This window comes from Callithrix jacchus, chromosome 20 (genome assembly GCF_049354715.1).
Source record: "Callithrix jacchus isolate 240 chromosome 20, calJac240_pri, whole genome shotgun sequence".
NCBI lineage: Eukaryota > Metazoa > Chordata > Mammalia > Primates > Cebidae > Callithrix > Callithrix jacchus.
Window position 1 is genome coordinate 26,625,798 of NC_133521.1, and position 27,226 is coordinate 26,653,023.

At 46.7% G+C, this 27,226-nt stretch overlaps 2 protein-coding genes across 11 annotated transcripts in view; both read left to right on the forward strand.

Annotated features, from left to right (window-relative positions):
* TANGO6 (transport and golgi organization 6 homolog) overlaps nucleotides 1-10,149 on the forward strand; it is a 257,175-nt gene extending 247,026 nt beyond the window's left edge. For 6 of the 8 annotated variants that reach the window (XM_078357570.1, XM_078357572.1, XM_008986128.6 and 3 more), the window contains one exon: nucleotides 7,785-10,149. In XM_078357570.1, the coding sequence (XP_078213696.1) occupies nucleotides 7,785-7,961 (177 nt within the window). In that variant the 3' untranslated portion in view covers nucleotides 7,962-10,149. The remainder of the gene's footprint in view (nucleotides 1-7,784) is intronic. The other 2 variants (XR_013530108.1, XR_013530109.1) reach the window with 1 other exon arrangement.
* Nucleotides 8,120-27,226, forward strand: part of HAS3 (hyaluronan synthase 3) — a 33,736-nt gene continuing 14,629 nt past the window's right edge. Inside the window, exons 1-2 of one of the 3 annotated variants that reach the window (XM_078357581.1) lie at nucleotides 9,715-10,497; nucleotides 23,319-23,389. The gene's annotated coding sequence lies outside the window, so the exon portion shown is untranslated. Of the gene's footprint in view, nucleotides 10,498-23,318; nucleotides 23,390-27,226 lie in introns of all 3 variants that reach the window. The other 2 variants (XM_017966806.5, XM_078357580.1) reach the window with 2 other exon arrangements.

Here is a 27,226-nt window from a genome sequence, read left to right on the forward strand (position 1 = left end):
CACAGAATCACTGAAATTACACAATTTATATTTCATAGCTTACACATGCATATGTACTAGGATGACAGGCATGAGCCACCGCGCCCAGCCTCATTTCTTGATATATGCACATTCAACCAACACTGTCTACCTTCAATTTACTGATGAGTTAAGAAAGGACTGAAAGGAACAAGAACTATGGGCTGCCCTACTGTGCCATTATTTTTAGTGTAAATGATTGGCTAAAACAAGGAAGTGAATGAGTAAGAAAGATGCAGTAGGGTGGGGTGGCTCACGCCTGTAATCCCAGCACTTTGGGAGGCCGAGGTGGGTGGATCACGAGGTCAAGAGATCGAGACCATCCTGGTCAACATGGTGAAACCCCGTCTCTACTAAAAATACAAAAAATTAGCTGGGTATGGTGGCACGTGCCTGTAATCCCAGCTACTCAGGAGGCTGAGGCAGGAGAATTGCCTGAACCCAGGAGGCGGAGGTTGCGGTGAGCCAAGATCATGCCATTGCACTCCAGCCTGGGTAACAAGAGCAAAACTCTGTCTCAAAAAAAAAAAAAAAAAAAGAAAGATGCAATAAGGTTCCATAGTCTTCTATGTTTTTTAGAAAGCCATTGCCAGGCCGGGCACTGTGGCTCACACCTGTAACCCCAGCACTTTGGGAGGCCAAGGTGGGTAGATCACGAGGTCAGGAGTTTGAGACCAGCCTAACCAACATGGTGAAACCCCGTCTCTACTAAAAATACAAAAATTAGCTGGATGTGGTGGTATGTGCCTGTAATCCCAGCTACTTGGGAGGCTGAGGCAGGAGAATTGCTTGAACCCAGGATGCGAAAATTGCAGTGAACTGAGATCATGAGATCATGCCATTGCACTCCAGCCTGGGCAAGAGAGCAAGACTCTGTCTCCAAAGGGAAAAAAAAAAAAAGCCATTGCCTTCTTTCTGTGTTTGAAGCAATGCATGGAAATTGCATGGAAAGTGTGGCCTCTCCAAGCTGTCAGGGCCTCCATTTGCCCACTCTTAACTGTAATAGTTGTGCCTGCCTTGCACTTGCTTCTAACCTTGTTGCTCTCCCCCGTATGGTGAGTCCACCAGAATCTTGTGCTTACGGGACACAGAGAACCCCAGATGCAAATGTGCTGGCAAAGAAGGGTGTACACAAAGTGCGCTTATCACCTCCACTGACATTCATGCTCCCTGTGCCACTGGACTTCATTTACAAAACACAAGTTCACGGGAGACTAAGGCAGGATAATCACATGAACCCAGGAAGCAGAGGTTGCAGTTAGCCAAGATCACGCCACTACCCTCCAGCCTAGACAACAGAGTGAGAGCCTGTCTCAAAAAAAAAGGGCAAAACATGGCCTCGGTGTCAATAGTATTTACCATCTAGAGGGGAAAACCTTTTTTAAAGTACACAATAAATATTTTATTTTTTATTTATTTAGTTTTTATATCACCCGCCTGCCTAACAATAAATATTTAAATTATAGTCCTGATAGAGGCTAAAAACAGAACTACCAGAAGGACAGGAAGACTGACCTAAGTGGGGGTTTAGGGAAAGAATCCCAGAGGCCAATGATGTAGGGGTCCCTGGAAGAGGAAGCACAATATTAATAGTCTGCAGGTCGAGAGGCTAGCATATGCAAGGGCCTTTAGAGGAGCTTTGTTCAGGCAAGAAAAGAAAGAAGGCCGGCACAGCTGGAGCATAGGCAGCCAGAGGGAGGCCCGCTGTGGGGAAGGCTGGGCCTGGGGAGCTTGTTCTATGTAGACTTCCTGCTTCCAATCCCCAGTGCCCATGCTGATCAAGAATATCAAAAGATGGAAAGGCTCTTGTTCTCTTCTTACAGCAAGTCCTAGATGCGTGGTACTAGACACATAGTCTATTTGGTGGAATGCTCAGGGCACCCTGGGCCCAGACCATGTGCTTGTTACCCACTGAATTAACCTCTGCCCATCATTTCCATTCACCATCTCCAGAGCATGTTCCTCTTCCTAAAATGTGGCTTCTCTTTTCTCATCACACTCTCTCTGCTCCCTACGACCCTTACCACGTTTCATTCTATATTGTCTGTCTTTATAAGAATGTCTTATTCATCCCCACTAGACCATAAGCATTTTAAAGGCAAGATCTAGATGTTTCCCTTGTTAAATGGCCTTACAGAATCTTTGCCTAGTAGCTGATTAAGTTAAATACATTTCTTTTTCTTTTTTTTTTTTTTTAGACGGAGTTTCACTGTTGTTACCCAGACTGGAGTGCAATGGCACGATCTTGGCTCAACGCAACCTCCGCCTCCTGGGTTCAAGCAATTCTCCTGCCTCAGCCTCCTGAGTAGCTGGGACTACAGGCGTGCACCACCATGCCCAGCTAATTTTTGTATTTTTAGTAGAGACGTGGTTTCACCTTGTTGACCAGGATGGTCTTGATCTCTTGACCTCGTGATCCACCCGCCTTGGCCTCCCAAAGTGCTGGGATTATAGGCATGAGCCACCACGCCCAGCAGTTAAATACATTTCTGTATTTTATTTTATTATTATTTTTTTGAGAGATAGTCTCATTCTGTCACTAGGCTGGAATGCAGTGGTGTGATCTCAGCTCACTGCAACCTCTGCCTCCCAGGTTCAAGTGATTCTTCTGTCTCAGCATCCTAAATAGCTGGGATTACAGGCACATGCCACCACGCCCAGCTAGTTTTTGTATTTTTAGTAGAGACGTTATTTCACCATGTTGGTCAGGCTCTTGACCAACATGATCCACCCACCTTGGCCTCCCAAAGTCAGGGATTACAGGTGTGAGCCACTGTGCCAAGCCCTATTTTATTTTATTTTTATTTTTATTTTTGTTTTTTGAGATGGAGTATTGCTCTGTCACCCATGCTGGAGTGCAGTGGTGTGACCTTAGCTTACTGCAACCTCCGCCTCCTGGGTGCCAGTAATTCTCCTGTTTCAGCCTCCTAAGTAGCTGGCATTACAGGTACCACCACACCTGGCTAATTTGTGTATTTTTAGTAGAGATGGGGTTTCACCATGTTGGCCAGGCTGGTCTTGAATTCCTGACCTCTGGTGATCCACCCATCTCGGCTGTTGCACTCCAGCCTGGGAGACAAGAGCGAAACTTGGTCTCAAAAATAAAAAATAGGCTGGGTGCAGTGGCCCATGCCTGTAATCCCAGTACTTTGGCAGGCCAAGGCGGGTGGATTACCTGAGGTCAGGAGTTCAAGACCAGACTAACCAACATGGCAAAACCCTGTCTCTATTTAAAAAAAAAAAAAAATTAGCCAGGCGTTGTGGTGCATGCCTATAATCCCAGCTACTGGGGAGGCTGAGGCAGAATTGCTTAAACTTGGGAGGCAGAGCATTGCAGTGAGCCAAGATCACACATTGCACTCCAGCCTGGGCAACAAGAATGAAACTCTGTCTTAAAAATAAATGAATAAATAAAAATAAAATAATAAAATAAAGAACATTGTGTAGTATAATGGCTAAGATTGTAGGCTCTATTTCTTTTAACCAAATACAAAATCCAGAAACCACAAAGGAAAACATTTGATAAATTTAACTACATCAAAAATGGAAATTTCTTCACTAGGAAAAAAAATCTCACAAAGAAAAAATGCCAACTGGGAAAAAAGTATTTGCATCTCATATGACAGATAATAGACTTTTAAAAAAAGGAGCTCTTACAAATCATTAAAGAGAAGCTGAATTACACATACCAGAAAAAAATAGAAATTTATATTTATGTATTTGTTAGAAGTATGCAAATTCATAACAGCAAAATGCTATTTTTTTACTGGATTAGCAAAAATAAAGAGTTTACAATATGTGGCACTGATAAGAATATTGGGAAATAGGAATTTTCATAGTGTTCGAGGAAAATATAAATTATTGGAACCTCTCTGGCCATATCTATCAAAATTATAATGTGCATTACCCTTTGAGCCAGAAATTCCATTTCTAGATATTTTTCCTACAGACATACTTGTACATGTCTGTAATAACTTAAGTATCAGAATGCTTATTGCACTGGGCACAGTAGCGTATGTCTCTAATCTTGACTATGCAGGAGGCTAAGATGGGAGAATCACTTGAGGCCAGGAGTTCAAGACCAGCCTAGGCAATATAACAGGACTCCGTCTTCAAAAAAATGTTTATTGCAGCAACATTTGCAATAGCAAAAGATAAAAAAGAATTTAAATGATTTTCACTGGAAAGATGGGTAAATAAATTGTGTTACATTCATCCTCTACAGCCATAAAAAATAAGTTATTTCCATATATGCCAAATATAGAAAAAAATCTACGAAATATGTTAGGTGGGGGAAAATCATCGTACACAACAGAGTGTTGAATATAGTTTTGTGCTTTATTTATTTATTTTTTTTTCTTGAGTTGGAGTCTTACTCTGTAGTCCAGGCTGGAGTGTAGTGATGCAATCTCAGCTCACTGCAACCTCAGCCTCCTGGATCTCGGTTCAAGCAATTCTCCTGCTTCCAACTCCCAAGTAGCTGGGATTTCAGGCACGTGCCACCATGCTCAGCTAATTTTTGTGTTTCCAGTAGAGATGGGGTTTCACCAGGTTGGCCAGGCTGGTCTTGAACTCCTGACCTAGTGATCCACCCACCTCAGCCTCCCAAAGTGCTGGGATTTTAGGCGTGAGCCGCCACGCCCAGCCAATTTTGTGTTTTAAAAAGGTAAAAGAAGCTGGGCTTGGTGGCTCATGCCTATAATCCCAACCTCTGAGGTGGGAAGATTGCTTAAGCCCAGGATTTCAAGACCAGCCTGGGCAACATAACAAGACTCCATCTCTACCAAAAAAAAAAAGCCCAAGCATGGTGGCATATGCCTGTAGTCCCAGCTACTTGGGAAGCTGAGGCAAAGGATTCCTGGAGCCCAGAAGTTTGAGGCTGCAATGAGCTATGATTGTACTACTGTACTTTGGCCTGGACACCAAAGCAAGACCCTGTCTCAAAAAGCTGGTGGGGAGGGGACAAGAAATATAAGTATACACACATGTGTGCTTGTAAACTCTGAGAATATGTCATCATATGAATGATGTCCTCTGAGAAGGGAAACAGCTAGGAGTCTGGAGTAGAAGAGAGCCTTCCTTTTTAATATATGCTCTTTTGCACTGTATTATCATTTCAATAAAAACAAAAAATAGGCTGGCGGGGTGGTTCACACGTGTAATCCCAACACTTTGGGAGGCCGAGGCAGGTGGATCACCTGAGGTCAGGAGTTCGAGACCAGCCTGACCAACATGGCGAAACCCCATCTCTACTAAAAATACAAAATTAGCTGGGTGTGGTGGCACATGCCTGTAATCCCAGCTACTCAGGAGGCTGAGGCAGGAGAATTGCTTGAATGCGGGAGGCAGAGGTTGCAGTGAGCCAAGATCTTGACAATGTACTCCAGCATAGATAACAAGAGCAAAACTTTGTCTCAAAAAAATAAAATAAAAAATACAGGCACAGGCTCTAGATGTTGGAAGCCTCGCTCTATCATTTTTTTAGCTGAGTAACCTTAACCCTCTAACCCTCAGTGTCCTCAACTATAAGATGGGGCTAATAAACTTCTTCTATATGACTGGCAGAAAAATTAGATCATACATAGAAAGGACCTAAAATAGTACATGACCCAAAAAGTAGTATTTGAGGCAATAAGCCCTGAATCAGAAGTAACTTTACAAGTAGCTGCAGACAAGTCACATGACCCCCTGTGGCCCAGTTGCCCCCTGTCCCTAGTTGGACCAGATGTTTCCTAAGTCTCCTTACTTTTTTTGTTTGTTTGAGATGAAGTCTTGCTCTTGTCCCCTAGGCTGGAGCGCAATGGCACAATCTCAGCTCACTGCAACCTCTGCCTCCTGGGTTCAAGTGATTCCCCTGCCTAAGCTTTCTGAGCTGGGATTATAGGTACCCGCCACCACACCCGGCTAACTTTTGCATTTTTGGTAGAGATGGGGTTTCACTGTGTTGGCCAGGCTGGTCTCAAACTCCTGACCTCAAGTGATCCACCAGCCTCGGCCTCCCATGATGCTGGGATTACAGGTGTAGCCAGCACCTGGCTTATCTTTTTTTTGAGGTAGAGTCTCTCTGTTGCCCAGGCTGGAGTGCAGTGATGTGATCTCAGTTTACTGCAACCTCAGCCTCCCCAATAGCTGGGATTATAGGTGCGAGACGCCACCCCCAGCTAATTTTTTTTAATTTTTAGTAGAGACAGGGTTTTACCATATTGGCTGGGCTGGTCTTAAACTCCTAACCTCAAATGACCCACCTGCCTCGGCCTCCCAAGCGCTGGGATTACAGGCATCAATCACCATTCCCGGCCTCAGTCTCCTTACTTTTGTTTCCCTGCTCCTTTGAAACCTGTCTCTTGCTAGAAGTTCTAGCTCCCAAGCCAGGAGGATTTTGTGGAGAAATAGGAGCTTCTGTGAGTGGGTACTTTTGACACCCTCCCAATTCCATATCAGACCATAAAATTGGAGCATTGGTCATGAAAAATGGAAACGGTAGTGGCATACTTTTTTTTTTTTTTTGGAGACAGAACCTCACTCATTCTGCCCAGGGTGGAGTGCAGTGGTTCAATCTTAGCTCACTGTAACCTCTGCCTCCTGGGGTTCAAGTGATTCTCCTATCCCAGCCTCTGAGTAGCTGGGATTATAGGCATGGGCCACCATGCCTGGCAAATTTTTGTATTTTGGTAGAGAAAGGGTTTCACTATGTTGGCCAGGCTGGTCTTGAACTCCTGACCTCAAGTGATCCACCAGCCTCGGCCTCCCATAATGCTGGGATTACAGGTGTAGCCAGCGCCTGGCTTTTCTTTTTTTTCTTTTTTTTGAGGTAGAGTCTCTCTGTTGCCCAGGCTGGAGTGCAGTGATGTGATCTCAGCTTTGATCAACCTGCCTTGGCCTCCCAAAGTGTTGGGATTACAGGGGTGAGCCATCGCACCCAGCCTGGTGACAGATTTTTATAGTAGGGGAAAGGAAAGGCATGATTGCTCAATAAATAGCCTCTTGGGTTTCATGAAATAGGTGCCTGTTCATAAAGTGGCAGAGGGCTTTATGGGGCACTGGGGAGGCGAATGCCGGTCATCAGCTGCTCTGAGAGTAACCGTATCTGGGCAGTCTTGCCTGTGGTCTGTGGTCCTAAGGTCTCTGCCATGCTTTGGGACTGAATGATGATGTCTGTGGTCCTAAGGTCTCTGCCATGCTTTGGGACTGAATGACGGGGTCTGGGATCTCTGATTGGGCCTGGGAGTCGGGAGCAGAAGCCCCAAGGCCATGTAGCTAGGCATAGGGTGAGTGAGAAACACAATGGGAAGCTTATCTTAGTACAAAGGCTAGTGCCACCACTGCCTCCTCCTCCAACCCGAGATGGCCATGCATTATCTTCTTTTTTTCCGCCTACGCTGGAGTGTAGTGGCACAATCATGGCTCATTATAGCCTTGACCTCCCAGACTCAAATGATCCTCCCAACCTCAGCCTCCTGAGTATCTGGGACTATAGGCATGTGCCACCACACCTGGCTAATTTTTAAATATTTTGTAGAAACGAGGTTTTGCCACGTTGCCTAGGCTGGTCTCAAACTCTTGGACTCAAGTGATCTGCCTGCCTCTGCCTCAGCCTCCCACAGTGCGGATTATAGGATGAGCCACTGCACCCAGCCACGTTATCTTCTTCAGGAAGTCTGTGGGTGTCCTCACAGATCTCCTCAGGCAGGAGGAGAGGGCAGTTCAGTCATACGGATAAATGCCGGCATAGTAGACAGGTGATCATGGCTGTCTCTCTCATGTAGGTGCTGAGCGATGTCCTCAAGGACCTCTACCACCTGCTGAAGCACGTGGTGTGTCTGGAGCCCGATGACGTGGCCAAGCTCCATGCCCAGTTGGCCCTAGAAGAGCTGGATGACATCATGAAAAACTTCCTGTTTCCTCCACAGAAGCTGGAGAAGAAGATCGTGGTCCTGCCGTAGACCTGGCTCAAAGGACATGGAGGAGGCAGGCAGGGCCAGGCAGCCAGAGGGCCAGGCCTTCCAGCAGGTGGCCCTGCTGCCTCTTGAGTGCTGGCAGCATGGCTGACCCTAGGAGTGGCTTTATGGTGCTGGTCACTTCTTCAGGGTCCCTTCCTAAGGCTTCTGTTTAGCCCTCCTGTATTCAGCCTGAAGGGTGTGTAGTTAAGAGAAAAAAATGACAAATCTCATTACTCTGCACATTTTTCACTGTCCTGTAGCACTGAGAGAAGGATGTCTACTTGGTGGAAGTATATTTTAACATGACTGATGGAATTTGGCTAATTGCCCACTCTTGCAACGTGGGGAGAAGAGGTTGGCCATCCATGTATCACCTAGCTCTGTATTCTTTCAGGCTGAGATTCTTCTTCCTCAGGAAAATGAGAAGCAGAGCTGGTTACCCTTGGCTGCTCAAGAGGCATTTCAGAGTAGGAGATGCAGTTGGAGGTGGGGAGGGGAAGGAAATCGTTTTTACATAATGCAGCATGGAGTAAAATTATTTTGGATGGAAAGAACAGGGCTAAATCTGGTCCTCTGGTGTCGAGATGGAACACTGTGGAGTTGAAGAGACTCTGATTCCCAGAAAGGAGAATCAAGCAGGTTGACTCTCAGTGTGTGGATTACAGGCATGAGCCACTCCCAGCCACATTATCTTTTTCAGGAAGTTTGTGGGTGTCCAAAACCCTCAAGTGCCTCATGAAACATCCTAGTACCTTTACATCTATTTATAGATCACCTCTTAATTTGAACTATTTAGCAGGTGGCTAAAAACATCTGTTCTTTATTGATTTTTTTTTTTTTTTGAGATGGGGTCTCACTATATTGCCCAAGCTATTCTCAACTTCTTTATTGATTTTTTTTTTTTTTTTTTGAGATGGAGTCTTGCTCTGTCACCCAGGCTAGAGTGCAGTGGCATGATCTCGGCTCACTGCAACCTCCACCTCCCAGGTTCAAGCAATTCTCCCACCTCAGCTTCCCCAGTAGCTGGGATTACAGGCATGTGCTACCACACTTGGCTAATTTTTTGTATTTTTAGTAGAGATGGGGTTTCACCATGTTGGCCAGGCTGGTCTGCAACTCCTGACCTCAAGTGATCTGTCCGCCTCAGCCTCCCAAAATGCTGGGATTACAGGCGTGAGCCACCACACCCGGCCTTTTCTTTTTTTTTTTTGGAGACAGGGTCTTGCTGTGTCACCCATGCTGGAGTGCAGTAGCATGATTTCATCTCACTGCACCCTCCGCCTCCCAGGCTCAAGCTGCTTTCTGGCCCTTCTCTGGCCATTTGCCAGAGAAGAAGGGTAAACCCTGTATTTATCCTCCCAGGCCATTTTTCTTCATTCCCTCTGCTGCTGTTTGCAGAGAGTTGCCCTGATTATCAGGAGAAAAGAACCACAAGCATCCAGAGAGTTTACATCCTGCCTTCTGTGCTCTGCTCCTTCAGAAAAATGAATGCCAAGACAATGGGCTCACACTGAATTCGGGCTGGAAAGTGTGTTGCATGCTGGTGGCCTGATGCCAGCGCTGTTGAAACAATTTCAGTTATAGCACTGTGGTCTCCACTTTATTTCTTGATGTATTTTGGCCGCTGCATTTTTATTGCAGCTAAAAGAGATAACAGAAAGGAGATACTGGCTGGCTGCTTCAGATCAGCCCTCCATGTTGTCAACACCTTGATGAGGCTAACCCAGAGCTGCTTGATCAGTCCTCCGCTTTGTGGGGCTAGGTACAGAATTTTATCACAGGATTTTGTCCCACTCTCTGGGGTGACCCAGACCCATGGGAACCAAAATGCAGTTTGCAAAAGCTCAAGTGACTGAAGGATCTATATACAAACATAGTCATGTGCCAGTTAAAAACAGGATATTTCTCTCAGGCCAGATCAGAGACATGGTTCTGAGTTCAGAAGCTCCTTGGTGACAACCCTTTAAAGAGGCCACCTTATGAACAGGATCACAAGTAGCTTAGCGAGCAAAGAATGGGAACAAACCCAGTTAGATGTGTTTAAGGAATATTTCCATTCAGCTAGTACAGCCGGATTAATTCCTATTCTCTGAATCAAGGATGTCTAGAAAACTGCCATTGTGGCCTTTAAATCTAAGGAGAATCTCCTTTGGGCCAGCTGAATATACAATAAAAATGGTTGTTTCTTGGCCTTCCTTTAACTATACTCCATACAACCCACTTCAGATTAGCAGATCGAATGTATTACACAATCCATTTCACTTACAACTTCATTTGCATTAACTGCATTCCAGTTCTGAGGACAGATCCTATTTGACCACCTTGATTAGTTTAAGACACTCTCTAGTGCAAAACCCTCGAGTGCCTTTCTCTCTGTTTATAGATCACCTCTTAATTTGAACTATTTGGCAAGTGGCTAAAAACATCTTTTTTATTTATGTTTTTTGAGATGGGATCTTACTACATTGCCAAGGCTATTCCCAACTTCTGGACTCAAGCAATCCTCTCTGCTCAGCCTCCTGAGTACCTGGGATTATAGGTATGTGCCATTATGCCTAACTCTTTATTGATTTTTTTTTTTTGAGACAGGGCACCCAGGCTGGAGTACAATGGCACGATCTTGGCTCACTACAACCTTCATCTCCCTGGTTCAAGCATCAGCCTCCCAAGTAGCTGGGTGGGACCACAGGTGCACACTGCCATGCCCAGCTAATTTTTGTATTTTTAGTAGAGACAGGGTTTCCCCATGTTAGCCAGGCTGATCTCAAACTCCTGGTCTCAGCTGATCTGCCAACTTTGGCTTCCCAAAGTGCTGGGATTACAGGCGTGAGCCACCATGCTTGGCCTTTAAGACAGAGTTTCAATCTGTTGCCCAAGCTGGCATGCAGTAGTGCAGTCATGGCTCACTGCAGCCTTGACCTCCTGGGGTCAAGCAATCCTCCCACCTCAGCCTCCTGAGTAGCTGGGACTGCAGGTGTGTGCCACCATGCCTGGCTAATTTTAAAAATTTTATTGGAGATGATGTCTCGCTATGTTACCCAGGCTTGTCTCAAACTCCTAGGCTCAAGCAGTCTTCCTGCCTCAGTTTCCTAAAGTGTTGGAATTACAGGCATGAGCTACCATGCCTGGCCTACATTTTTAAAGAGACAGGGTTGCACTTTGTCACCCAGGCTGGAGTGAAATGGCATGATCATAGCTCACTGCAGCCTTGACCTCCTAGGCTCAAGCAATCTGCCCATCTAAGCATCCCAAGTAGCTGGGACCACAGGTGTACACCACTGCACCTGGCTAATTCTTTTTGTAGAGATGCGGTATTGCTATGTTACCCAGGCTGGTCTTGAACTGCTGACCTCAAGCAATCCTCCCTCATTAGCCTTCCAAAGCACTGGGCTTATAGCTGTGAGCCACCACACTGGGCCCTAATATAATTCTCTTAAACATGACCAAATTATTAAATTTTTCCTGATTTTCTATATTATATAGGGGTGTGTGTGTGTGTGTGTGTGTGTGTGTGTATGTATGAATATCAAGTCCTTGGAAAATAATGTGAAAACTTTAGAATAATAAAATCTCAAAAGCAAAATACATGGAAACAAAGTAACACTTCCCTGCATGGAGCCTGTGAGGTGTGTCTTGCCTCCCACCCCCACCCTCCTCTTCTCCCTCAGAGATCACCTTCCTGCCTCCCACCACCCCTTTTGGGGCTGCCTCCACGTGGCCTGCTGAGGCTCTCCTCTGGCCCCTCACCTTCAGCACCCTCTGCAGCCCAGCAGCCTCTCTCCTAGACTCCTCTGTGGTACTCACTCACCCTTCTGCTTGGCCCTGTGCCTCCTCCTCTCCTTTTTCCTCTCCTAGGTTCTTCCTCCTCTTCCCAGGCCCACCATCCTCCACCCCCTTGCATTACAGGGGATGGCTCAGCCACAAGAGACCGCAGAGGCCCCACTCGTGGCTACAGCCAGACCCCAGGCTTCTGCCCAAGCTTGGACTGCTTTTTCAGGTTAGACTTCCGGAACATTCTGGAGAGTTTCCCCTTTCTGCTTTGTTTTCTTCCTCCTTGGCACAAACTTGCCCTTCTCTAAGTTCTCTGTTATTTCATCAGAAATCTCTTAACTTTTGCTTTGCTCCTTATCATCTCTCCACACTCATAATTTCCCAATCTCCTCCACATCCCTTGCTTCAATTTCTTTTTTTTTTTTTTTTTTAAGACAGAGTTTTGCTCTGTCGCCCCAGCTGGGGTGCAATGACATGATCTTGGCTCACTGCAACCTCCTCCTCTTGGGTTCAAGCAATTCTCCTGCCTCAGCCTCCCGAGTAGCTGGGATTACAGGTGCCTGCCAGCACACCCGGCTATTTTTGTTGTTGTTGTTGTTATTTTTAGTAGAGACAGGGTTTTGCCATGTTGGCCAGGCTGATCCTGAACTTCTGACCTCAGGTCATCTACCTGTCTCAGCCTCCCAAAGTGCTGGGATTACAGGTGTGAGCCACCGTAACCCACCCTTGCTTCATTTGTTCACCCCCGCTCCACTTCTTTGCTTTCCCATGGCTCTGCCCACCCATCCCCATGTAAGAGCCAGTGTCACAGGGACTAGGGTGTAGGAAAGCAAACCACAGGCAATGACAACAATTTATTGAGCGCCTATTAGGTATCGAGCACCTATTAGCACCTATAAGCTTATGAGGCAATAGAGGGAGGCAGATAACAAGTAAGATAAACAATGTCAAGTGGAGGCAGGCACCATGGCTCACCCCTATAATCCCAACACTTTGGGATGCTGAGGCAGGTGGATCACTTGAGGTCAGGAGTTCGAGACAAGCCTGGCCAACATGGCAAAAACCCAATCTCTACTAAAAATACAAAAATTAGCCAGGTGTGGTGGCATGTGCCTGTAATCACAGCTACTCGGGAGGCTGAGGCAGGAGAATCACTTGAACCCAGCGGTTGCAATGAGCTGAGATAGTGCCACTGCACTCCAGCTTTTGGAAAAAAAATTTCAAGTGGTAAAAGATGGAGAAAATAAAGTCAGGAAGGAGGAGAGTGGGAACAGTAAGTTGAGATTTGTTGTCCAAAGGTAGCCTTGCCCAGAAGTCAGTATTTGAGTAAGGATCAGGAGGTAAATTAGTGAGTACTAAAATAATGGGGGAAGAGCTTTCCAGGTAATGGGAACAGCAAGTGCCAAGGCCCAGAGGTGACAGCAGGTCTCAGGAGAGAGGGCGGCAGGCAGTGTGGTCCAAGTAGAGTGAATGACAGGAAGGTGGAGGGGCAGTGAGGTGGGTGATCTCATTGAGACTTAGGGGCCACTTTGAACGAGGAGGGCACCCACAGACCTTTTATCACCTGCAGCTTCCTTTTTTTTTTGAGATGGAGTCTTACTCTGTCACCCAGGCTAGAATGTAGTGGTGCAGTCTCAGCTCACTGCCACTTTCACCTCCCAGGTTCAAACAATTCTCCTGCCTCAGCCTCCTGAATAGCTGGGATTACAGGAGTGTGCCAACACACCTGGCTAATTTTTGTATTTTTAGTAGAAACAGCGTTTTGCCATGTTGCCCAAGCTGGTCTCAAACTCCTGACTTCAAGTGATCTGCCCACCTTGGCCTGCCAAAGTGCTGGGATTACAGGCGTGAGCCACCGTGCCCAGCCATGCAGCCTGTTCAGCTTGTTTACGGAGAGTGCTTTGAGGCCAAGATGATAAAATGTTGTAAAATAAGAAATATAAGCCAGGTTCGGTGGCATGTGCCTATAATCCCAACACTTTGAAGGCAGAGGCGGGTGGATCGCTTGAGCCTAGGAGTTTAAGACCAGCTTGGGCGACATGTTGAAACTTCATCTCTACAAAAAATACAAAAATTAGCTAAGCGTGTTGGTGGCATGCCTGTAGTCCTAACTACTTGGGGTGCTGAGGTAGGAGGATTGCTTGAGTCCAGGAGTACTGCACTCCAGCCTTGGCGATAGAGTTGAGACCCTGTCCCCATAATGGAAAAATAAAAGAAATACATATAACCATAACCCAGCCAGTTTTTTTGCCTCTATAAAAAAGGAAGCAGTGATGCCCAGCCCTTTTCATGCCACCCCCCAACTTGGCCTCGGTGACTATTGTTTCAGCCCCTCTTCTCTGGTAGCAGCCGTTTCTCCTCATTGGCCCAAAAAGAGGAGAGTAAGTGTGTTGATCTGCCCTGGGTCCATCCACCTGCTCTGTCTCTTTGTCTGTGAGGGTGACTGAATGAAGTGCTGCCTGCCACCTGCCTTTCTGTGCCTCTCGCCGGCTGTTTGCTGCATTGGAGGGCTGGCTACAATGTGTGAAAGTGGATCAATTGGTAACAATAAGTCGAGAGATGGGTCATCTGACCTGTACAAAACCAGATAAGCTTCTGCAGTCTTTGCACAGAAATCTAAAATCTCAGCTGGATTGGCAAAGGGAGAGAATCAGAAACGGGAGCTGTGAGAGGTGCCACATTTCCCTGACCATGAGGTCTTCTTCCCCAATACCCCCCTTCCCCCCAGCGGCATCCTTTACCTCAGAGGGCCTGGCTGTGTCCTCAGCAAGCTCTGCAGCTACACTGCAGTGCGCGGCACCTCTGCCTGCCACGCTCCACTCTGTTGGAACTGAATCACCGCTTGGGGGTTGGGAACCTGTGTTGCTTCTTACAGTACCCGGTGCTGCCTCTTCCCTGCAGGCAGAGCTCAGGCTGGGCTCAGCACCCTCTGCACAGGCTGGGAAGGTGAGGAGGGAATGCAGACCCCACCATCGGCCCTGGAAGGCTGAAACTTCATCATTGTAGGCATCATCCTCTGTTGTCCCTCCCCAGTTCTTCTAGGGAGTCAGCAGCCCCACACTACCAGGCCTCCGTTTTTGTGCCCCTCCCCCAGAGTGCCCTCTGCAGTTCTTTGGAACACAGAGTTGCAAGATCAGTGTTTGTGTTTCCTTTAGTTTGGAAAGTCATTTTCCATCCAGAAGCTTGTCTGATTCTTACAACAACCTTGAAGAACAGGGAGCCAGGTCTTGGCATCCTCCCTTGGTGGGATTTGGCTCCAAGTCTGCTGGGTCGCAGCCAGGAGCCTGTTTACTACATCGGAAGACCCTTCATGAAATGTTTTGAACATCTGTTGAATACAATGAAGCTTCTTGCCCCCAAAGTGAGTATAGAAGCAAAAGCCTTTCAAGCAGAGTACAGTATGAGATGCAAACTCAGGTACTCACATATACACATGAACCCCAACACATGGGTCCCACCAAGAAGGCATTTGAGCGCCACTGACACATGCTCAGAGCTACCTACCGCCTTCCCCATGCTGGCCCTCTGCCCTCCAGTCTAAGGAGTGGTATACAGCCTGCAGGTACAGTGCCCCAGCTGCTGTATGTATTTGTGTACAATTTCAGATGATCTGTGATGCGAATTCAAACAAGTTTAATGTATATGTAATTGGTAATAGTTTGTAATATGTGCACTTGGCCCTTTTTTTTTTTTTTTTTTGAGACAAAGTCTCTCTCTGTCACCAGGCTGGAGTGTAGTGGCATGATGTTGGCTTACTGCAACCTCCACCTCCTGGGTTCCAGCGATTCTCCTGCCTCTGCCTCCCGAGTAGCTGGGATTACAAGCACGCGCCACCATGCCCAGCTAATTTTTTTTTTTTTTTTTCAGTAGAGACAGGGTTTCCCCATGTTGCCCAGGATGGTCTCGATCTCCTGACCTCATGAGATCCTCCCACCTCGGCCTCCCAAAGTGCTGGGATTATAGGCATGAGCCACTGTGCCTGGTATTTTTTTTTTTTTTTTGCAAACGGTCTCTGTCGCCTAGGCTGGAGTGCAGTGGCACAATCACAGCTCACTGAAACCTCCACTTCCCAGGCTCAGGTGATCCTCCCACCTCAGCCTCTGAGTAGCTGGAACTACAGGCATACACCACCTCACCCAGCTAAATTTTTTTTTTTTTTTTTTTTTTAGACAGAGTCTTTTCTGTTGTCCAGGCTGGAGTACACTGGTTCAATCTTGGTTCACTGCAACCTTTGCCTCCCGGGTTCAAGCAATTCTCCTGCCTCGGCCTCCCTAATAGCTAAGACTACAGGGGTGTGCTACCATGCCCAGCTAATTTTTGTATTTTTAGTAGAGACAGGGTTTTGCCATGTTGCCCAGGCTGGTCTTGTACTCCTGGACTCAAAAGATCCACCTGCTTCAGCCTCCCAAAGTGCTGGGATTACAGGCATGAACCACTGTGCCCAGCTTGATACATATTAATTCCCTTAACTCTCACACTCTGAGAAAGGTCTTACTATTACCCTGTCTGTGGATGGGAAAACTGAGGCACACAAGAGGTGAATTACTTGCCCAGATTACATAACCAGTAAGAAGTAGCCAAAACAGTATTGGGACCCAGGTAGTCTAGCTCCAGAGGCTGTGCTTCTTAGCACTGTGCTTTGCTGCTACCCAATAGATACTGTATTTCCAAAGAAAGAAAAACTCCCACAATCTCACCACAGCTCCTACCTAAGATTGCCACTGACAAACTGGTGCAAAATCCCTCTAGATCTTTATTTATTACCATATTTTATTACCACAAAGAGTGTTCCACATTTTTTCTGAGTCATGTACCTTGGACACTCACATCAGTACTCAGATCTCCTCCTTTGTGATGATAGCCTGTCTTCCATTGTTTGGGTAAACTGCAGCTTATGAATTTGTTTATTGATGATTCGGTTGACTTGTTTCTAATTTTCAGTGGTTTTTCAGTGATTCCCAGATATAACTTTGCATACCGAAATGTTTCTATGCAATAGGTCTTAAGAGGTTGGAGTGTTAGATCAAAAGAGTATAACCATTTCAAATGTTAGTACCAAAAGGTCCCCCAAAATGTTTATACCCATCTACATTCCCCCACCCTCAGCTGACTTTGCTTTAACACCCATGAAATGCAAGTTCAGTCTCAAAGCAGTGTTGATAGCATTCTCTAAATAATTCAGGACTAGGAAATCTTCAAGGCTGGAGTTTTCTGTGAACCAAAACCACCAACAGGGACACGCTAATATGCTTTGCAAGTTACACCCACCAGCAGCCATGTTCCAGCTGCAAATACTAATTAGGGGCTTATAATTACTAGTTAGGGGCTTACAATTACTCATTTGGGAGAGAAATCCTGAGCCCCTGCAGTCTATTTAAAAGAGGTTTCTCATCTTTGAGACTCTGCCCTTAGTGTATAGAGTATACCTTCTCATGGTGTTTGAATGTCCCTAGAATGATGACTATACTTCCTAAACCAGACTCAAGACATAAGATCTGATTGCCCCTTAAAGTACGGGGTTTATCTGGAAAGCCCAGGTTGAACGGTTGTACCTCTGCATCACTGTATGTCAAGATCACGATTATAGTTAACACTCTAAAGAGCTTATTATGCTCTTCTGTGCACTTGACACATATTAATCCCTTCAAACCTCACACTGGGCCTGTGAGATAGGTATTACTATGACCCTGTTGTCCAAATAGCAAAACTGAGGCACACACAAGGCTAATTACTCGCCTCAGATTACATAGCCAATAAGAAGGAGCCAAACCAGTACTGGATCCAAGCAGTCTGGCTCCAAAGGCTGTGCTTTTTCCCTTCATGCTTGCTGCTCCCAATACGTAGATACTAGATTTCCAAATTGTTACAATCTGTTCTTAGTGTAAGTGGGGATAAAGAAAGTGGTTCCTGTGCAGCAGTCATGCCTGTAATCCCAGCACTTTGGGAGGCTGAGGCAGATGGATCTCTTTGAGGTCTGGAGTTCAAGACCAGCCTGGCCAACATGGTGAAACCCCATCTCTACTAAAAATATAAAAATTAGCCGGGTGTGGTGACACAAACCTGCAGTCCCAGGTATTTGGGAGGCTGAGGCAAGAGAATCACTTGAGCCCAGGAGGTGGAGGTTGCAGTGAGCCGAGATTGTGTCACTGCACTCCAGCCTGGGTAACAGAGCAGAACTCTGTCACACACACAAAAAAGTGATTCCCTGCTTGTTTAAATGGAACATCTATGTCAAGTTAAGCTTTAGCCCAAGTAGCCTCAAAATAGTGTCCTAGTACATCAAAACCCAACCTCAAGCCAGGCATGATGGTTTGTAACCCTAGCTACTCAGGAGGCCTAGGCAGAGGATCATGTGAGCCCAGGAGTTCAATGCCAGCCTGGGCAACATAGCAAAACCATCTCTGGGAAAGCAACCACAAAAACAACCTCAGACACCAAGGTTTATTATACCTCTTGTGTTTGACCTTATAGTTTGCCCAGAAGCTGGAGAGGTGGTGTGTTAAAGCTCCCCAGCCCACCTGCTCCTGCACTTTGGCAGCTTTGGTAAGTTGCTTATGGAAAGGCTTCTTTTGTAGGGTGGCCAAAATAGCAAACATTTAAGACTGCCTTCCTGGGAGCAGAGGAGGCAGAAAGCCATGTGGCAAGTGTGTAATGTAGAAATTGTAGCAAGTTGGCCGGGCACGGTGGCTCATGCCTATGATCCCAGCACTTTGGGAGGCCGAGGCGGGTGGATCACGAGGTCAAGAGATCAAGACCATCCTGGTCAACAAGGTGAAACCCTGTCTCTACTAAAAATACAAAAATTAGCTGGGCATGATGGTGCACGCCTGTAGTCCCAGCTACTCGGGAGGCTGAGGCAGGAGAATTGCTTGAACCCAGAAGGCAGAGGTTGCGGTGAGCCGAGATCGTGCCATTGCACTCCAGTCTGGGTAACAACAGTGAAACTCCATCTCAAAAAAAAAAAAAGAAAATGTAGCAAGTCTTCCCATGAACTCCAGAAATGTCTTCTTCTTTGAAGGTTGTTGCTTTCCCATTCATTTCCTATAAGCAGGACTTCAGTTTTCAGATGTCATTCTCAGAATAACAGCATATTATTTTTGTTTTTTATATTGCTTTTTCTTGAGACAGGGTCTCACTCTGTCACGTAGATTAGACTGCAGTGATGCGATCTTGGCTCACTGCAACCTCCGACTCCTGGTTCAAGCAGTTCTCCTGCTTCAGCCTCTCAAGTAGCTGGGATTACAGGCACATGCCACAACATCCAGCTAAATTTTTTTTTTTTTTGAGATGTAGTCTCACTCACTCTGTCACCAGGTTGGAGTTCAGTGGCTCGATCTTGGCTCACTGCAACCTCCACTTCCCGGGTTCAAGTCATTATCCTTCCTCAGCCCCCTGAGTAGCTGGGACTACAGGCACATGCCACCACACCCAGCTAATTTTTGTATTTTTAGTAGACATGAGGTTTCACCATGTTGGCCAGGCTGGTCTTGAACTCCCGACCTCAAGAGATCCATCCACCTTGACCTCCCAAAATACTGGGATTACAGGCATGAGCCACTGTCCGTAGCCTACAGTATATCATTTTTAACGGTTATTCCTTGCTAGAAGCTCAAAGCATAAATACGGTAATAGCTCTATTCCCATGTCATTCCTTGAGAGAGGAAAAAGAAGCTGAGCTAATGGCCCTCTGGAGAAGGGAAAAATAAGTTCCAGAGAAGTCCATTCTTGCAAATAGAAAGCCAACCAGTTGGCCAGTCCCTAACTCCAGCATAGAGTTGATTTCAGGGGAGAGTGCTTTGCAGAGCGGGTGTGGTGCTGGAGCGGAGGGACTGGAGCACCTCTCTTCTGGAGAACTAGGAAAGCTCCTGGGCCTTTAAGTGGTTTATTAAATGATGTCAGGTTTTACTTTACCGTCTACCTTAACAGCAGGGGCCAGCTCAGAAGAGCTCCTAGGTGGGGTTTTTCTAATGTCTCATCACACGCACAGGTAGCCACCTGGTGCTGGGGAGAACAAAGCAGCCTGCTCTGCACTTCCAGAGTCTCTAGAGCCACCCTCATCCCCAACACCCACACATACATTTATTGGACCACACACCACCTTCAAAACTTCAAAACTGGCGACCATATTAATCCTAGAGAAAGGCCAGCCTGAAATTAGGCTGTCTATGAAGAGAAGAGAATGGGAATGCTCAGGTTTCAAAGACTGAGGTTTTTGCTGATCCGAGATTTCAAAGGACAAGGCGCTAAGTTGTGGGTTTTTCTCTGTGGCCAAGACCAGGGTGATGTGAGAGAGAGTAATGGGGACTCCATTCCCCAAAAGAGAGCAGCTCAGACCCCTCATGAGCCTCTAGAGACTACCCATCCCCATCCTTTGGGTAGGGAAAGCCCCCCACAGAGCAGAAGTTCTGTCCTTTAGAAAACAAAGTGAATCCAAGGTGTTTTGACAGCTCTGTACTTCCACAGACTAGGACCAGCTGGGTTTTTGCCAGTTCTCCTGGGAAAAAAAAAAGCAGACAGCAACTTAGTGAACAAAATGGTTGCTGAAATCTAATTCCAGGTTCGTTGGAGAGACGTGGGGACTCGCCTTGTCCATTGGATCTTGTTCCTCTGTTTCTCCCTGGCTCTCCTTCCTAATTTCCAGATTAAATTCACATCTTTCCTTCTTTTATTTTGTTCCTTCTGGCAGCTCATTAGTCCCTTGTTAAGTTTTTTTTGTTTTTGTTTTTCAGACAGTGTCTCACTCTGTCACCCAGGCTGGACTGCAGTGTACAATCTCGGCTCACTGCAACCTCTGCCTCCCAGGTTCAAGCGATTCTCATGGCTCAGCCTCCCAAAATGCTGGGATTACCGGCGTGAGCCACTGCACCTGGCTACTAAAAATATATATTTTTAATTAGCCAGGTGTGGTGTTGTGCACCTGTAGTCCCAGTTACTCAGGAGGCTGAGGTGGGAGGATCGCTTGAGACCAAGAGGTCAAAGCTGCAGTGAGCTGTGATAGCATCACTGCACTCCAGCCTGGGCAGCAGAGCAAGACTGAAAAAAAAAAAAAGAAGAATTGTGGTTGATGTTATCATAGCAAGAGCCAAACAAATTTGGAACAAGGTTACCTAGAGTGTAGACAGGGATCGTGTTCCACCAATCTGGGAAAGTGTGTGTGCACTTGTGTGTCCATTTTGTGTCACGTAACTATACCTATGTGTGCTCTAGACCCTTGTGTGGGAGTAGGCTTACAACACCCAAAGGAGAGAACCTCTCCCTGGGACTTTCCTGGGTAGGAGGACATTGCTGACATCACCAGGCTTGGAAATCCTTTCTTCAGGGAAAAGCCTCCTACTAGGGGAATCCTAGAGCTGGATTTAGCCTGTGCCTCCCCTCCTTGCCCAGGACGCTGTGGTCCTCAATGAGGAGGTGAGGTGAGTGTGGGCTGTCCCAGCTAGGGTGTGCCAGCCAAACCACATGCCTTTTTGTAATTCCCTGAAAGGTGCCAGAGGAGCTGGCACAGTTCTGCAGACCCCGCCTTTCCCTGCTAAATTCTCTCAAAGAAACAGGAGGAGGAATTTAAATAAAGGAAATCACTCCAGTTTTGGCTACCACAAATCCTAAACCCTGGCCCTCCTGTTTTATTTACTGCTTTCATTGTAAACTGAGGTTGTCAAACCTTTTTCACATGAATCCATGTATGATAGAGACTGCACCCCACCCTGTTCCCAGCTTATAAGGAAGTCCTGTAAACTCAGAATTTATGTTCTTTTTTTTTTTTTTTTGAGACAGTGTCACCTAGGCTGGAGTGCAGTGGCATGATCTCAGCTCACTGCAACCTCCGCCTCCCAGGCTCAAGTGATTCTCTTGCCTCAGCCTCCTGAGTAGCTGGGACTACAGGTGCATACCACCATGGCTGGCTAATTTTTTTTTTCGTATTTTTAGTAGACACAGGGTTTCACCACGTTAGCCAGGATGGTCTTGATTTCCTAACCTCGTGATCTGCCCACCGCGGCCTCCCAAAGTGCTAGGATTACAGGCGTAAGTCACCGCGGCCCGCCTATCTTCAGTATTTTTTACAACATAGGGTCTCTCTATGTTGTCCAGGCTGGTCTCAAACTACTGGACTTAAGCAATCCTCCCACTTCAGCCTCCTAAGTACCTGGGACTATAGGCACATGCCACTGTACCTGGCCTTAAAATACCTTTTTAATACAAAATTGTTTTACTTATTAATAGAAATTTCAGAGAAAAAAATCCATTGTTCTACCACCTGATTGTAATATCATATCAGGCCTATTAATATATTATTAAACCTGATTTTATTTTATTTTATTTTTATTTTTTTGAGACGGAGTTTCGCTCTTGTTATCCAGGCTGGAGTGCAATGGTGCGATCTAGGCTCACCGCAACCTCTGCCTCCTGGGTTCAGGCAATTCTCCTGCCTCAGCCTCCTGAGTAGCTGGGATTACAGGCGTGCACCACCATGCCCAGCTAATTTTTTGTATTTTTAGTACAGATGGGGTTTCACCATGTTGACCAGGATAGTCTCGATCTCTTGACCTTGTGATCCACCCGCCTCAGCCTCCCAGAGTGCTGGGATTACAGGTGTGAACCACCGCGCCTGGCTAAACCTGACTTTTTTTTTGAGAAGAGGTTTTGCTCTTGTTGCCCAGGCTGGGGAGCAATGGTGTGATCTTGGCTCACTGCAACGTCCGCCTCCTGGGTTCAAGCAATTCTCCTGCCTCAAGCTCCCGGGGAGCTGGGATTACAGACTCCCGCCACCATGCCTGGCTAATTTTTTGTATTTTTAGTAGAGATGGGGTTTCATGATGTTGGCCAGGCTGGTCTTGAACTCGTGACCTCAGGTTGTCTGACCGCCCCAACCTCCCAAAGTGCTGGGATTAAAGGCATGAGCCACTGCACCCAGCCGATTTTTTTTTTTTTTAGATGGAGTTTCACTCTTGTTGCCCAGGCTGGTGTGCAATGGCACGATCTTGGCTTACCGCAACCTCTGCCTCCCAGGTTCAAGTGATTCTCCTGCCTCAGTCTTCCAAAGTGCTGGGATAATAGGTGTCGGCCACCCCACCCAGCTTAAACCTGATCTTAATGATCAAACCTGACCTTTATAGTTGGGTGAACTTCTCACCTGCCTTTAATTTATACAATTTCTTTTTCTTTTTTTTTTTTTCTTCCTGGCAACTTTCATTTAATTTATTTCTTTTTTTTTTTTTTTAGGCAAGAGACATGCTTTGTCACCAGGCTGGAGTGCAGTGGCACAATCTTGGTTCACTGCAACTTCTGCCTCCTGGGTTAAAACAATTCTCCTGCCCCAGCCTCCAGAGTAGCTGGGACTACAGGCTTGTGCCACCACGCCCAGCTAATTTTTGTATTTTTAGTAGAGACCAGGTTTCAGCATGTTGGCCAGGATGGTGTTGATCTCTTGATCTCGTGATCTGCCCGCCTCGGCCTCCCAAACTGCTGGGATTACAGACCGGAGCCACCATGGCCAGCCTAATTCATACGATTTCAGAGAAACCACCACCACCAATGTAGGCATGAATACATAACAGTTTTGTCTCCTGTGCATTACTTAACACTGCATCATAGGTGTCCGGAGTATTCCTGCATTGTCCTCATGAACAGATTTTTTAGTAGCTGCACAATATTCCACCAAAAAGGTAAGTGTTGAAAATTGCCTTCTGGATTTTTTTTTTCTACACTTGTCTAGGGGAGGGAGAGAAAAGAAAGATGGCTGGGAAGAGCTTTTTCTGTTTAGGATTCTGAGAAAAGCATCTCCAGGTCTGATGTGATATTCAGTTATGGCTCTAGTGTGCCCCTCCTAATCCTGACCTTCAAGCCAGCATAAAAGAACCTAGCCCCATAGCAGGAGCTGACTGCTTTGCCTCCAGCAGAGCAGAGGCCCCTTAATTTGAAATGAAACCGATTCTTTCATTAAAGGATAGAGAGACTGGAGTTAAAAATGAACCATTCTAACAGCAGCACAGGAAAGTCCTTAAGCCTCCTTCAAACATAGCACCTGGAAATGGTCCTGATTACAGTGTCAGTAAGAGGGGAAAGTTATGAAAGGATAACTTTGTTTGGTAGTAGCTGTCTTGCTGTAGTCAAGGCATACACTTTCCACTTTGAATTATGTATTAACTAGTATTGCAGCTAAAGCCGCCTTGAAAAGAAAGCCCTGTTTGGTCAGCTGGGGGAACATAACCTGCTACTATTCAGGAGCCATTTTCAGTTCACCCTCTTTAGTTTCAAGAGGTTTTCATGGTGGTCAGCCCAGGGAAAGTGGATGGGGATAAAGTCTGGAGGACTGGAGGCAGCCTCGGCAGCTTGGCTGCCATCCTCCATTCTGTTTTGCTTTGCTGAAATTGATGGGCTGGATGCCAGGGAGGAGCAGTGAAGCGTAAGGGCAGACGGTGAAGGGGCAGCCTATAGAGCTCAGATGCCCTTCCTCCCGCCTCCCCTACTCAAGCCACTCACTAGGAGATGGCGGAGCAGAACAGTGAGACGATGGAGCACCTGGGTGCTGGTAAGGTTGCTCTGCAGCTTCCGGCACCAGTGATGACAGAAAGATTGCATGGCAGACTCCTACAGGTGCAAGATATTTGAGGATTTCGTGAGTTTGGATTTGAAATTTCATCGAAAGGTGAAATCTCTGTGGAACTGCCAGTTTCAGTTACCTCCAACCCACCAAAGCTTTGAGAAAGGCCCCTTGAACTCTCCACACTATAGAGTCTGTTTCTCTTGATTATGCCTCCAGTGTTGAAGGATTAGTCCTGGCGCGCCAGGCACTCATTTTAGGATTAGTCCTTGTCACTGCCTGCCCTCACCTCCACCTCCAGAAGGCAGCACCCACACTTCTCATCGCAACTTCTCCTTGGCCTTTTATTGTTCCATCTGCCTCCTAACAGATCTCCCATGCTCCATTCCTAGTTCTTACCCCCAAATGCTGCCAGCCCAACCTTCCCCAAACAGTACTTGCAGTCTACTCCTATCTTGCTCAGACATGTTTGGTAATTCTCCATAACCTCCTGGATACAAGCCAAACTCCTTATTGGATCACTCCAGGTCCTCCACTCAGCCCTAGCATCCTCCTCCTCACAGCAGCAAGAGAGGGTACCAGGCACTTCCTATACAGTAGGCCCTGCTGGAAGTTCCTTTTTTTTTTTTTAGATGGAGTCTTACTCTGTCACCCAGGCTGGAGTGCAGTGCCTCAATCTCGGCTCACTGCAAACTCTGCCTGCAGGGTTCAAGTGATTCTTGTGCCTCAGCCTTCCGAGTAGCTGGGACTACAGGCGCATGCCACCACACCCGGCTAATTTTTGTATTTTTAATAGAGATGGGGTTTCACTGTGTTAGCCAGGATAGTCTCAATCTCCTGACCACATGATCTACCCACCTTGGACTCCCCAAGTGCTGGGATTACAGGTGTGAGCCACTGCGCCCAGCCCCCAACTTTTTTTTGGGGGGGGGCAGTCTCGCTCTGTCACCAGGCTGGAGTACAGTGGTGTGATCTCGGCTTACTGCAACCTCCGCCTCCCAGGATCAAGTGATTCTCATGCCTCAGCCTCCTGAGTAGCTGGGATTACAGGCACGTATCACCATGACTGGCTAATTTTTGTATTTCTAGTAGAGACAGGGTTTCACCATGTTGGTCAGGCTGGTAGAAGTTCTTTTGTGTAGATTTCTTCTTCCACCCTGGCCTCTCCTGCTGTCGTCTAAACACATGTCCTCCATTCTTATACCTGGCCTTGTACTTAAGCTATCCTTCCTACCTAGAATGCTGTTTTCTTTCTATATAGCAGCTCAAGTTCCCCATGAAACTCTGCCAAGCCCGTTCCAGCTCAGAGACCTCTCCTGAAATCCTCAAACTCTTCACGTGGATTCTCTCATCAACATTTGATTATAAACTGTCGTGTACAGTTTACACTTGTACTCTCAAGCATATTTGTCTTCAAAATGGGTAACTTTCTAGATGGCAGGGACCAGCCCGAGATCTCTGGGTGCCAAAGCACTGTTGTCTCTTCAGAGCAGGCCTTCAGCATTTGTTAAATGAGTGTTGAAGTACAACGTGAATCTTCTACTACTGAGCCAAATAGGAAGGCTTATCCTCTGGAACCTGTGAAAAAGCCAATTCAGCAACATCTGAATTCACGTTTTTAAGTGATTGGGTGTGGAATTAGCTCTATTTCTAAATCCCCAGTGGTAAGCAGAGATAAACTCCAGCTTGATTGTAACAGCCCCTTAAAGAAACCCTTCTCCACCTCCCCATGAAGGGATGAATGCAAATAGGGCACCACAAACTGGATGCTAATTACCGGCAAATCCTCCCTGGCACAGACTGCCACAAAGGTAAAGACTCTCTTATCTGCCTGATAACACCAGGTCCCTGGCCCTGCAGATCAGAAAAAGAGAAAGTGCTCCCTAGGGGAGGCCATTTAGGGGGCAAAGCCAATTAATTGGTACGGGCAGGGTGTCTGTTGTTCTCATGAGGTTCTCTCTGGACCCACTATTGGTTTAGGAGGTTTTAATGGACTAGTGAGGCTGTGCTGAACCAACCCCACCACCTGGAAAACTGTGGAGCTGGCAGCGTGAGAAAGGCAATAAATCTTGGGACACAGTTGAAGTCTAAGAAACTAACTAGGCATGAGATGATCCTGGCCCAGCCCCAGGGAAACAAACTTGCACCCAGAGAATTCATGTTGCTGCTGAGTGAGGGCAGAAGGGACCCTTCCAAACTGGCTGCTCCATTCCTTGGGGCTTCTAAACAGGTCACTTACAAGCAACCAGTTGGCTGGTTATGACTCAGACACATTATGTCTGGCCTACGGAGTGTGTGTGTGTGTGTGTGTGTTTCCTTCAACATTTGAATTAATTACCAATGCTTAAAAAAATTAGGAGATTTCACATACAAGATCTGGATTTCTTGACAACCTAGCATCTGGCCACACAGGGCCCTCCCTCCACAGGGAGATGAGTCTCTAAATGGAGCATTTGCTCTCCACCAGGCTGATGGACTCATTTTTGCCCCTGCCTCAGCCCCCCTCGATTTCTCTGATGTAAAATGTTGCAGATTGGCCAGGCTTGGTGGCTCATGCCTGTAATGCAAGCACTGTAGAGGCCAAGGCAGGCGGATCACCCGAGGTCGGGAGTTCAAGACCAGCCTGACCAACATGGTGAAACCCCATCTTAAAAAAAAAAAAAAGTTGCAGATTGTATATCTGGGCAGGAGGAAGGATCAGAGAGATCATGGTCTGCAGCAACTCCAGGGGTCTGTGATGCCTCTGGATGTGGAGGAGGTAGCCCAGGGCTCCAGGGTTCATAATGCAAGATAGACAAGGCATTTTTCTTTCCTTTCTTTTTTGTTTTTTGGAGACTGCTGGAGTGCAGTGGCATGATCTTGACTCACTGCAACCTCTGCCTCCCGGGTTCAAGTGATTCTCTTACCTCAGCCTCCTGAGTAGCTGGGACTTCAGGCAGTGCCTGCCACCACCTCCAGC